The sequence below is a fragment of the Manis pentadactyla genome, chromosome 13 (genome assembly GCF_030020395.1).
Source record: "Manis pentadactyla isolate mManPen7 chromosome 13, mManPen7.hap1, whole genome shotgun sequence".
Classification (NCBI taxonomy): Eukaryota; Metazoa; Chordata; class Mammalia; order Pholidota; family Manidae; genus Manis; species Manis pentadactyla.
The window spans coordinates 47,569,182-47,583,161 of record NC_080031.1 but is presented as its reverse complement, the minus strand read 5'-3'; the positions used below and the strand labels follow the sequence as shown (position 1 = coordinate 47,583,161).

The 13,980-nt window shown below is 44.7% G+C and overlaps 1 protein-coding gene across 1 annotated transcript in view; it reads right to left on the bottom strand.

Annotated features, from left to right (window-relative positions):
- The window catches only part of LOC118934994 (olfactory receptor 5V1-like), a 38,366-nt gene extending 26,019 nt beyond the window's left edge, over positions 1–12,347 (bottom strand). The window contains 1 exon segment of the mRNA XM_036931010.2: positions 12,305–12,347. Coding sequence (XP_036786905.2) covers positions 12,305–12,347 — 43 coding nt within the window.
- Positions 12,348–13,980: the final 1,633 nt, after the last annotated feature.

The following is a 13,980-nucleotide window of genomic DNA, read 5'->3' as shown; positions in this document are numbered from 1 at the left end:
GGGTGAGTAGGGAGGGATAAGGGGGGAGAAGTAGGGGGGTATTAAGATTAACATGCAAGGGGGGGTAGGAGAAAAGGGAGGGCTGTACAACACAGAGAATGCAAGTAGTGACTCTACAACATTTTGCTATGCTGATGGACAATGACTGTAAAGGGGTTTATAGGGGAGACCTGGTATAGGGGAGAGCCTAGTAAGCATAATATTAGTCATGTAAGTGTAGATTAGTGATACCAAAAACAAAGAAAAAAAAAAAAAGGGCAGTTCCTGTGTGGTAATCTCCAACGAGTTCTACACGAGTATAAAGGGCATATAAAGGTGTAGGCAAAGGGTCTGTTTGTGTTTATACAGAGGATCAAAGCCTAATTGGGCTACCCCAAAAATGAACTAAGGTACGATATGAAAAAGAACTTCCAACATCAGCACTCTCTGGAAGACTCATGCCAGAAGATGATCATCAAAAAACCCCAACAAAGATCCACGCACTGCTACAGCTGTAGATGCACTCATCCCACCCGTTCCTGGACTTGCCATTTGAATGAGGAAGGAGATATCTAAACTGGCCTATGCATACAGTAAAACAACAAATTTGACTGGATCTCAACTGTTGGAACTCAACCAAGAATTTGGAGAAGTGCAAATTGTAGCGCTCCAAAGTCTTACAACTACAGACTATTTACTGTTAAAAGAACATATGGCATGTGAACAGTCCCCAGGAATGGGTTGTTTTAATTTTTCTGATTTCTCTCAGACTGTTCAAGTTCAGTTGGACAATATCCACCATGTCATAGATAAGTTTTCACAAATGCCTAAGGTGCCTAACTGGTTTTCTTGGTTTCACTGGAGATTGCTTGTAATTACAGATATGCTTTGGTTATGTAACTATACTCCTATTATGTTAATGTGTGTGCGCAATTTAAGTAGTAGCTTAAAACCTATTCAAGCTGAAGTACTCTACAAGAAGATATGCCAAAGAAATAATCAATCTTCCCATGTTTTCTTCTGCCTGCTACTTCTATAGCTTTTCTTCTTCCTTCCTAATTACAACCCTTAAATAGAATTCGTGCCTCCTATCAAATTTATCGAGTATCATAATTCTTCCAAGTGGTAAAGATACCTCAAGACAAATGCTGGGCATAGAAGCCACAGGGAATAAATATGCAAAGATGTAAAAAGCTAACCTTTTCAAACAATAAGGCTTCTCTCTCACTTACCAACTTCACATTTCCCTGTATGGCCCCGGAAGATGACTGTTTAGCCAGAGACGGGTAAGATTCCTCAAGGGAGGAACAACCTAAGACAGGCACAGTCGCAGGGGGGCCATCAGGTTAGAAATTGGGGATCAAAAGAGGTGAGGCTTAGAACCTCACCCCCCCTGTTCTGAGAGAAATCTTCTGCATACGTGGATGTTTTATTGCCCTGGTCTAGCTTGGATTAACACATAGTCTACAGGCACACACCTGATCATCTACATTTGCTCTCTTACAACACTAAAGTATGTTTTCTACCTTTATCTTGTATCTACCTACCACTTCAGCATTTTATTAAAAATAATAATAATAAAGAGAGGAATGTAGTATCCACACATAAATCAAGTATAAAAACCAAATGTGTATTCATATTTGAACTGACTGTTTAGAGTTCATAATGCATGAGCTAAACTGAAAGTTTCTGTGATGACTGCCCTTGTACTGTTCACTATGTAACTTATTCATTATGTAAGAATTTGTTCTCCATGTAAGAACTTGTTTGTTATGCCTTAGAAGATTGGAGACTGACGAAAATTAGGCTTGGGGTGGATTAATGATTGTGCTTTGAGCATTGACTCCGCTATACAGAATTTTATTGTCGTTAACAATCATTTGATCAATAAATATGAGAGATGCCCTCACAAAAAAAAAAAAAAAAAAAAAGGACAGACTTCCAATGATAAAATAAATAAGTAACCGGGATGTAATGTATAGCATAAGGAATATAGTCAAGATAATGTAACAGCTTGGTAGGGTGATAGCTGGAACCTCGAATTATGTATATAAATGTTCTACCACTGTGTTGTACACTTGAAACTAATGTAATGTAATACTGTGCGTCAACTACCCTTCAATAAAAAAATAATTATTAAAAAAAAAAAGCCATCCAAATATATATTTTTGAAAGAAACATTTATTTATGATCTTTACTATTAAAAGTTTCAAACAAATCCAAAAAAAAAAATATTCTGGTAACTCACTGAGACTTTAAGCATGAGAAACTGCTTTGATAAAACAATTAGAGAACCTTTTGCAATCTTTCAACATTAAGAGCAGACTAACAGTTAAAGAAAACTGTTTTTTTAACTGGAAACAAAATTCTAATTTGCTGTGCACTTGATATCAAGACTCACTTGCTTTAATTTCACATAGCACGACTATATCTGTAAGAATATAGTAATTTATTCTTCGTTTGCCCCATGGTCTCAAGCACATAAATGGGTGAGAATTATGCCTGGGCTTGCCTGGGGCTTGACTGGGTTTATCTCGCCTTATCTCTAAACATCCTGACCCTCTCCCAAAGCAACAGGCTGAGCGGATCCGCTACAACAAAAGGCACCACACTGCTCTCTCTCTTTGTCTCTGTCTCTCTGTCCTTCTCTAAACAAACAGCTGCACTTTAGAACAAAGCCACTTTCTTTTATCAAAATACACATTCTTTAGCATCCAGACGAGTTTCCATTCTTTATACTTTCTCTTATTAAAACATACATCTTTTAGCATAGAGAAATGTTTTCTTTATTTAAGTAGTTTTCATTAGAACTTAAAATTATTTGATACTTTAACTTTCAGTGAACACTGAAAAACAGGCCACCGTAAACTGTTACACTAGCATTCTTCATCCATGAACATATATTATCATTTTTGGAAATGTGCTTTACAACACAATTTCTCATTAGGCACAAAATATATCTATATAACTTAGCAAACTTTAAATATTTTGGTTACCACAAAAATTCTCAGGCTGTTTGCAGATATATATACTATTATACATTAATACAGTATTATTATTAACATGTTTATTTGATACACTTGTCTACTTATTTTTAGCAACCATGCCAGATTACTTAGAAAACTTTTACTAAACATTAGACAAAGTCAAGCTTTTCTTCAAGCATCTTCTTGAAATGTTTAACAGGTAACATCAACTTAAATGACTTTTAAGTAAACTTTGGAGCTGATAACTATAAGAACATGCATGCCTCAGCCAAACCTAAATTAGCATTAATGCTTAACATTTTTAATCAGATTTTCTGGAAGTTTTAGAATGCCCAATTTTCACAAGTGTAGAAACCGAAGAATCAAAAGTTAGCATAAGCACAGCCATCTTAAAGGCTCAAACACTATTTTTTAACTTAGAAGGAGAAAAATTTCTAGAACTTAAAAAAACAAGTTAGTCAGCCAGTGTTAATTGCAGTGACTTTTAGTTAGCTAACTTGAATCAGTTAAGCTTATCTTGCTAGAACTACTCTAAACATTCCGAAAGTGATTTTATCTAACCAGACCCCCAGGATGAGGCGTCAGCCGAAAATTTATGTGTCTATGAAAAAAAAAACACTGTATTGTGACTGTAGAAAATACTGCCCCTTTGAAAATGCTATAAAAACTTCTGGCTTTGTGTGTTCGGGGTCCTTGTTGAGACCCGCTGCATCGGGCTAACACATGGACCCCAGCTAGCTGGCCTCTGAATAAATTCCTCTTGCTTGTTGCATCAAGAGACGCCTTCCTTGAGTGATTTGGGGCAGCGTCCTCCTCTGGGAGAATCCAACATTTGGGGGCTCGTCCAGGATCGTGCGCTCACCCGGATTCACTCCCGAAGCCGTTCTTGGAGGAAGAGGTAAGATTAGTGGCGTCTTTAGTTGTCTGTGTTCTGTGTTCTGTTTTTCAGTGAGACCGGTCGGAGTTCTGAAAAGGGTACCCTCTGTCTGGCAGCTGTCCTGGTCCCGTAAGGGGTTGCGACTGCGGTCGGTAGACGTACTTGGAGCACCGCAGGCTGCAACCCTGGGGGACGCCTCGGGGAGTTTGGAGGGCCAGGGACGCCTGGTGGCGTGAACCGGATGAGACAGGGTTGGTTTTTGGGCGCCGAGAGTATCAGCCCACTGATTCCTTCCGGTTCTTGGTCAGAAATCTGAGGAAGACAAAAAGCGGCCGCTGTGTGTCTAATCTCTGTGTGTCTCTGTTTTATGTGTCCTTTACGTGTCTAATAATTGTTATACTGGCAATGGGACAGACAGTGACGACCCCCCTTAGCCTGATGTTAGGTCATTGGACAGAAGTAAGAGCAAGGGCGCATGACTTGTCAGTAGAAATTTAAAAAGGGCTGTGGCAGACATTCCGTACCTCCGAGTGGCCCACTTTTAACATTGGATGGCCCCCAGAGGGGACTTTTGACCTTTCCACTCTGCTTGCAGTAAAAGCTGTTGTTTTCCAGAATTCAACTCGGGGACATCTGGATCAGCAGCCCTACATTGTAGTCTGGCAAGAATTGGTGGAAAATCCACCGCCCTGAGTAAAGCCCTGGGTGCGAAAGAAAGCGAACTCTCGAGTCTTATTAGCTCAGGCTCAACCTCAGGGAAAAGAGAAAGAGACCACCAAAATACACCCTGACACTCAAGACTTGCTCATGGTTGATGATCCCCCTCCTTACCCTCCTGCCTCTGCCCCGGCGCCCGAGGCCCCGGCGGCCAAGGCCCCAGTGCCTCCGGCCCCGGCACCTCCGATGCCTCTAGCCTCTGGTACCGAGGCATCGGGGCCAGCTCTGGGACCGGCCCAGGGAACTCGGCAGCACCGAGGGGCCGCATTGGACCCATCAGGTATTTTTCCCCTCAGGTCTTATGAGGCCCCCATTCTCGGGGAGGAAGGAGACCCGCCTTTCCAACCTCTGCAATACTGGCCATTCTCCTCTGCCGATTTATATAATTGGAAAGCTAACCACCCTCCTTTTTCAGAGGAACTGCAGAGACTAATAGGACTGATAGAGTCCCTGATGTTCTCTCACCAGCCCACTTGGGATGATTGTCAGCAGCTCTTACAGGTACTCTTCACCACGGAAGAAAGAGAAAGGATCCTCCTGGAAGCGCGAAAGAACGTGCCTAGAGCTGACGGATGACCGTCGCAACTCCCTCATGATATAGAAAGGGGGTTCCCACTGACCAGACAGAACTGGGACTTTAATTCTCCAGAAGGTAGGGAGCGACTAACCATCTATTGCCAGGCTCTGGTGGCAGGTCTTCGCGGGGCTGCAAGGCGCCCCACCAATTTGGCCAAGGTAAGAGAGGTTAGTCAGGGAGCCGCTGAGGCACCCGCAGTGTTCTTAGAATGCCTGATAGAAGCCTTCAGGCGGTATACTCCTTTTGACCCCACTTCTGAGAAACACAGTGCTTCAGTGGCTCTTGCCTTTATTGGGCAATCAGCACCTGATATTAGAAAGAAGCTTCAGAGACTAGAAGGCTTATAGGATTTGTCGTTGAGAGATTTGGTGAAAGAAGCTGAGAAAGTTTATCATAAGAGAGAGACTGAGGAAGAGAAGGAATTAAGGAAGGAAAAGGAAAAAGAAAGTAAAGAAGAAAAGAGGGATAAGAACCATGAGAGAAATTTAACAAAAATCTTGGCCGCAGTAGTAGAAAGTAAGGGACGCCCGCCCTCTAGTAGTAGAACTAGTAAGGCAGGGTACCTGGGCAACTGGCCTCCTTTGGATAAAGATCAATATGATACTGCAAAGAGAAAGGACATTGGGTGAAAGAATGCCCTAAAAAGCCACTGCAGAAGCCTCCAAAAAAGGTGTTGTCTCTGCTAGAAGATGAAGATTAGGGAAGACGGGGCTCGGAACCCCTCCCCAAGCCCAGGGTAACTCTGAAAGTGGAGGGGCAACCCGTTGAGTTCCTAGTAGACACCGGTGCTCAACATTCTGTATTAACTAAAGACAAGGGCCCTCTCTCTGGCAAAAAGTCTTGGGTGATTAGAGCTACAGGCCAGAAACAATAAGCATGGACCACCCGAAGAGCAGTAGACTTAGGAGTAGGACGAGTAAGTCACTCGTTCCTCATTATACCGGAATGACCTACGCCCCTGTTAGGAAGGGACATCTTAACCAAAGTAGGAGCCCAAATATCTTTTCAAGCTGAGAAACCTCTAGTGACTAATCAGGAAAATAAGCCTTTAGACTTGAGTATTCTGACCATAAGATTAGAAGATGAATACTGTCTTTTTATAGAACCAGAGCCCTCCTGGATTAGTCAGGAGTGGCTCGACCGATTCCCAGGAGCCTGGGTGGAGATGGCGGGCATGGGGCTCGCCAAGAACCAGCCCCCTGTAATCATAGAACTAAAAGCTTCAGCCTTGCCAGTGACTGTGAGGCAATATCCAATAAGTAAAAAAGCCAGGGATAGAATTAGGCCACATATCCAGAAGCTTATGAAACACGGAATATTAGTAAAATGTCAATCCCCATGGAACACCCCCTTGCTGCCTGTAAAAAAGGCAGGAACGGGAGATTACCGACCAGTACAAGATTTAAGAGAAGTTAACAAAAAGACACAGGACATTCACCCCACCATGCCAAATCCCTATAACCTACTAAGCTCCCTGACCCCAAAAAACATCTGGTATTCAGTTTTAGATCTAAAAGATGCTTCTTTTGTCTGCGCTTGCACCAGAACAGCCAACCGCTGTTTGCCTTTGAGTGGAAAGATCCCACCACAAGAACTACTGGGCAATTGACCTGGACTCGTTTGCCACAAAGATTCAAGAACTCGCCCACCCTCTTCAATGAGGCTTTACAACAATACTTAGCTTTCTACTGAGCTTCAAACCCACAGGTAACTTTGCTGCAATATGTTGATGGCTTATTGATAGCCGCTCCCACCCGGGAGACCTGCCAAGAGGCCACTGAAGCCCTTTTGACTGAACTTGCCAAATTAGAGTATAGAGCATCTGCTAAGAAGGCACAGATCTGCCAACAACAAGTAATTTATTTGAGATATTCCCTGAGAAAAGGGAAAAGGTGGCTTACTGAAGCCCGGAAGCAGACTGTGACGCAGATTCTGGTCCCCACTACAGCACGCCAGGTTCGCGAGTTTCTGGGGACAGCAGGGTTTTGTAGATTGTAGATACCCGGATATGCTTCCTTGTCCGCCCCTCTGTACCCCCTTACCAAGGAGTCAGCCCCGTTTGTTTAGAGATCTGAGCAACAACAGGCCTTTGATGATATCAAGGAAGCCCTCCTCTCAGCACCCGCTCTAGAATTGCCAGACGTAACTAAGCCATTTGTCCTTTTCGTGGACAAACAGAGCGGAGTAGCTCGAGGAGTGTTGACCCAACAATGAAGACCTTGGAAGAGACCTGTCGCCTATCTGTCAAAAAAATTAGACCCCATGGGTAGTGGGTGGCCTGCCTGCCTGAGAATTGTAGCAGCTGTGGCCCTCCTAGTTAAAGATTCTGACAAACTAACACTGGGACAAAAACTCACTGTGGTTGCTTCACATGCGTTAGAGAGCATAATCCGGCAACCACCCGAAAGATAGATGTCAAATGCCAGAATGACTCACTACCAGACCTTACTCCTGAATCGTTATCATGTAGAATTTGCCCCACCCACCATCCTAAACCCAGCTACTCTGCTCCCCGATTTGAGAAAAGAAGTACTTCATACCTGCCAGGAAATCCTGACTGAGGAGACGGGGTCCCGCCAGGACTTACAAGATCAGCCTTTAGAAGGACCAGGACTCCTGACTTGGTATACAGACGGGAGCAGTTACATTATGGATGGTAAGAGAATGGTGGGAGCTGCAGTAGTGGATGATAACCGAATCGTGTGGGCCAGTGGACTTCCAACGGGCACTTCTGCACAGCGAGCAGAGCTCGTCGCTCTGACTCAGGGTCTAAAGATGGCAGAAGGTAAGAGACTTAACATCTATACCGACAGCCGATACGCTTTTGCCACCGCTCACATACACGGGGCTATTTATAGACAGAGAGGGTTATTGACTTCTGCCGGGAGAGATGTTAAAAACAAACAAGAAATTTTAAATTTGTTAGAAGCCATCCATAGACCTAGAGAAGTGGCAATAATACATTGCCCTGGGCATCAAAAAAGCGACTCTCTAATAGCTCAAGGAAACAGAAGGGCGGACCAAGCTACAAAACAAGCAGCCCAGAGAATGAATATCTTACCCCTCCAAGTGTACCCGGAGGCCACTTGTATTAAGAGCTTCCAGTATACACCCGTTCCAAGTAAGAGACTCTATCTACGTAAAGTGACATCGAACGGAAAATCTTGAGCCTCGGTAGAAAAGACCCTTCATCGTCCTTTTGACCACACCTACAGCTGTAAAAGTAGATGGCATCTCTTCCTAGATACATGCTTCACATCTGAAAAAAGCGCCTCAACCAGACCCGGACTGGCGGGTAATTCGAACTGATAACCCTCTTAAATTTCGCTTGTGTAAAAATAATTGTGTCACTAACAATTCTAATTCTAATGACCCAGTTACTTCCCATCTTCCAGAACCCTAACCCCCATGAACACAAGTTGCTGACATGGCAAGTTTTCTCTCAGACAGGAGAGGCAGTGTAGTCTGTTTCTAAGGCTGCCCCCCTTAAGACCTGGTGGCCGTCCCTGCACCCTGATGTTTGCGCCCTAGTTGCTAGATTAAATACCTGAGACATACCTAATATACCTTAGAGACAGGCCCACCTAATTCGACCACCAGACCGCGATTATTCTGCAGCCCAGAGCCAGGTTTCCTATAGAGACAGCGGGTGTAGTTATCCCCTAGCACGCAATAAGATAAAAACCACTACCTTCTATGTCTGCCCCCGTGACAGACGAACCCACCAACAAGCCCGACAGTGTAAAAGCTTACAAGCCCAACAGTGTAAAAGCTTAGAATCCTTTTATTGTAGCTCTTGGGGCTGTGAAACTACGGGTAATGTTTATTAGAACCCCGTATCCAGTTGAGACCTCCTTAAAGTAGTCCTGAACCACACATCCCCCAACTATGAGCAGACAGGGCTATGCAACCCCTTAAATATCACGTTCAGTAATAAGAGGCGCCAGTATGATAGATGAGTCACTGGATGACAGTGAGAGCTCAGATACTATAAATCTAGATATAATAAAAGCCTCATATTTACTATCAGGCTCAAAGTTGAGACCCTTCCAGCTGCCCCAGTAGAACCCAACGCTGTCTTGCGAGATCAACCGCGTCTCCCAGCCCCAGCCCCAAAACAGGCCCTAGCCCCACCTATAGACTCTGCCACCACTCACTCCGCCTCCACTCTTGGCCGAGTCACCTCCTTTCCTAGCACCAGACAACGCCTTCTCAACCTCCTTGAAAGAGCTTTTCAGGTCTTAAATACCACCAACCCTAACACTACTGAATCCTGTTAGTTGTGTTTCTCTTCTGAGCCGCCTTATTATAAAAGATTGAGATTGTTAGGCAGTTTTAACAGGACAACCCGTCACGAGATCTGTAGCTGGGTAAGCCACAAGAAGCTAACTCTGACTGAAGTAACTAGAAGAAAAAAATGTTTAAGTTCAGTCCCCCCCACCCATAAAGCTTTGTGTAATAAAACCATAGCTGTGACCTCCTCAGATGAAAATGAGTATCTAGTCCCTCCTCCCGAAGAGTAGTAGGCTTGTAACACTAGAGTGACCCCATGTGTCTCTACTTCTGCCTTCAACTCCTCCCGCGATTTCTGTATCATAGTTCAGCTGGTGCCCAAGTTAATCTATCATGATGACCTCTCATTCGTACCTGAATTTGAACCTAAGCATAGATATAAGAGAGAGCCGGTCTCGCTGACCTTAGCTGTGTTGTTAGAAATAAGAGTCGCAGCCGGAGTAAAAACAAGAACAGCCGCTATTATCCAAGAGAACCAACATTATGAGAGACTAAAGACAGCTATTAATGAAGACCTAAAAACCATAGAGCAATCCATTACTAAACTTGAAGAATCTCTGACTTCCCTCTCTGAAGTAGTCTTGCAGAACAGACGAGGGCTGGATCTGCTGTTTCTTAAAGAAAGAAGATTGTGTGCAGCTTTAAAAGAAGAATGCTGCTTTTATGCAGACCATTCCAGAGTAGTAAGAGATTCAATGTCAAAGCTTAAAGAAAGGCTAGACCAGAGAAAGAGAGTACGAGAAGCCGGCCAAGGGCTATTTGAATCTTAGTTCACTAGGTCCCCGTAGTTTACGAGACCTTGATATCCACTCTGGCTGAGCCCTTACTCATCTTTGTGTTGCTCCTCACTTTGAGACCCTGCATATTAAATCGGCTGATAACTTTTGTTAGAAAAAGAGTGAGTGCCGTTCATGTACTAATGTTGCAGCAACAATATCATTCACTCACCCAACAGGAAGATACAAACATTCCATGATTGGAATGCCCTTAAAGAGAAGTGGAGAAATGTAGAACCTGAAGAATCAAAAGTTAGCATAAGCACAGCCATCTTAAAGGCTCAAACACCATTTTCTAACCTAGAAGGAGAAAAATTACTAGAACTTTAAAAAACAAGTTAGTCAGCCAGTGTTAATTGTAGTGACCTTTAGTTAGCCAACCTCAATCAGTTAAGCTTATCTTGCTAGAACCACCCTAAACATTCCGAAAGTGATTTTATCTAACCAGACCCCCAGGATGAGGCGTCAGCCGAAAATTTATGTGTCTATGAAAAAAAAACACTGTATTGTGACTGTAGAAAATACTGCCCCTTTGAAAATGCTATAAAAACTTCTGTCTTTGTGTGTTCGGGGTCCTTGTTGAGACCCGCTGCGTCGGGCTAACACATGGACCCCAGCTAGCTGGCCTCTGAATAAATTCCTCTTGCTTGTTGCATCAAGAGACGCCTTCCGTGAGTGATTTGGGGCGGCGTCCTCCTCTGAGAGAATCCAACACAAGCACTTGTCTTTAAATCAATTTCATTAATACCATCCGGAGGTAGAAAGATATTTTCATTTACACACTTAGACACACAAACATACAGACTGAGACATAATGATAAGGTTCCCTCCGGCAGCCAGCCAACGTTAAAGGATGGCCACTTGAGGTGCAGAAACCACGAAATTTTCTCTTCCTGATGTCCGTGCTCAAATTGTGAGCTCTCTCCCTAATGTCTGAGAAAAATGGTCTTTCATGAGAGACAAGGGGGTCGTCTGCGTCTGTCCCATTTCTTCTGTCAAAAAGACTAAGACAAATAAACACGACGAACAACAACCAGGCGCCTACAGAGAAGAATCAGCCACGGCCGCTGAGACAAACCTGAAAGTAAGTTGAGGGCCTGTCGGACTGCAGCGGCAGCCAACTTTCCTCACAGATGAGGACCTCGTCCTCCAGACGGGGGCAAGGGACGTCTCCCAAGACCCCTGGTCGGTGACCTGCCAGCACGTCCGCCTAAGTTTATGCCAACCCAGAAACAGATTGGAGCTCCTACAGGCTTATACAGGTTTCAGGTTTGTTCGCGAACAAAAACAGTGAGTGCGCTCACCAGCCGGCAAGGCACTTTCTGATTAAACACAGAACGTTCTTACAGGTTTGACAAAAGACACACACGGATACAAACAGAGTAATACCTGGGCAGGGCAAGCCTCCGATCCTTGACTTGTCGTTCCTCCTGGGGGGGCACGTGATCCCAGACGAGCCCCCAAATGTAAGACCCAATGGCCTTATTCTGGTCTGCGCTTCCCCCCCAGTGAGGAGACGAAAGCCACGGCAGATTGATGCAACAAGCAAGAGGTTTATTGTTATTCCAGCTAGCTGGGGTCCAAGTGTCTGCCCGGCACAGCGGGTTTCAACAAGGACCCTGAGCACTCAGAGCCAAGGGTTTATATAGCATTTTCAAAGCACTTAACTCACAGTAATTTTCCACAGCTATACATTATTCTTGCAAGATATACATCCTGGGGTTAGGCAAGAGCAAGATAAGACCATTCTTCAATTGCCAGGGAGGTTCTGCATGATAAGCTTGGTATGTAGGATTAACTGACCAAGGTTAGCTGACCAAGGGTCACCGCTGCCGTATTCCGGTGTTCATGATTGATTATCTTGTTTTTCTCGGCCTTACCCAGTTCCAGTTCACACACACTCAGGAAATGGCTTTTAGGCCCTTAAGATGGCTACTCTTATGCTAACTTAGTTCTATTCTTACATTTAACCTATTTCTATTCTTACACACCCACGTCCCTCTGTTCAGGGAGACCTACATGAGTGTCTGTCTTCCCAGAGGCCGTGGCTGCGCTTTTGCACCTGCCTGAAACCGCTGCAGACGCTCCTGCAACGTACCGGAGCTGCCCGGGTCTGACACGCTCCTGGCTTCCTTCCGCATCGCGACCTGCTGTGGAATCGCCGCCCCCGTCTGCGTTCTCTCCGCCCTGCTGTGGCCCCGTCACGTTCACCCGGGCATCGGCCGCGGGGCCGGCGACCGCGTCGGGGGTGCACCGCCCCTCCCGTCACCCGCCCAGCTCCACGCTGCGCCCCGCCCCCCGCGCCCCGCCCTCACCGCCGCACCGTCCCGCTCTACCTTGACGCCCGCGGCCGGCGGCGGCGGGGGGCTCGTCCGCCGGCCCGCGGCGGCCGTGGGCGGGCGGCTCACCGCCGCGGGACCGGCAGGGAGGTTCGCGCCCCGGTAGCTGAGGCGGCAGGCGCGGCGGCGCTGCCCTGGACGTCGTCGTGGAGCCCGCTCTCGCGGCGACGGCGGTGCGTATGGCCCCGCGGGGGCTTCTCGGCCCGTCGCTCTCCGTCCGTCCCTTTTTGGCCCTTTGCCCTTTGCAGTGTGGTCCTCTCCTCCTCACTGGAGATAGACGACGGCTTCTGCGGTCTTCAGGTCATTTCTCAGTTTAGTTGTATTTTCCGCAGTTGCCTCCTTGGAGTGTGCATGCAGGGGTGTTTCTGCCTTACTTGTCAACTCCACCATCTTTCCGCACACCCTCTACAGTCATAAGCTTTAGCCCCCTAAGTCCCGGGATGCCAACAAGATTTATAAATAAATCCCCGTAGGAAAATCTCAGATGAATTTAGAGTTACCAAGATAGTTCATGTTGAGAAATAACAGACATCTATCATATGCAGTTTTATAGGAAAATTGGTAAAACTACCAACAGGTTCATTGGTTTGTTGTTAAAAAATTTATTATAGATCCTGTTTCTAAATTTCCATTTTTTTAACTCTAGTTACATATTTCCCCCCCAACCTTTCTTTTCTTTGATTTTGCTTCTTATTCTCCTTTGTTAATCTCCATTTCTCCATCATCTTTCCTTCTTTCTATTCCTTACTATGTCACCTCATCTGTTATTATTTTCATAAAGAGTAAATTTTAAAAGATAAAATACTTTAAACAGAAGAAATCGATAGATGGTTTTGGGTAGTTTGGACATTCTAACAATATGAATTCTTCCAGTCTTTGAACATTGGATATTTTTACATTTATTGGTGTCTTTTTTGCATGTCGTTCATTGAAATCTCACAATTTTGAGTGTACTGGTCTTACAACTCCTTGGTTAAATGTATTCTAAATATATTCTTGAGGCTACTATAAATGGAACCATTTCTCCTATACATAGCTCATTATTAGTGTATAAAAATGCAATTAATTTTTGTATTAAGGCTTGTTTCATGTCAGTTTACTTATTTCATTTACTGATAATAAAAATTTTGTCAAAAAAGGATTTCCTGGTTATTTATGTCATTTTTGTTTCAATGAGGAGTCCTGACTAAAGAGTCTTGACATAAGCTACTCCATTTTATAAATGACTTTACAAAATATTTAACCCCAATAGAAAGATGACAACTCAGCCCACCCGGCAGTCAAGATTCAGTAAAGGTCAGGTCATATCTAGGCCCTCTCTGCGCACGGCCCGCTCTACACATGACCCGATTCCTGCATATAAAAGGAGAATGAACTTGTACTTTAGGGTCTCCACCTGCAAGTGTGAGACCCCAGCATGCTGGCTACCCAATAA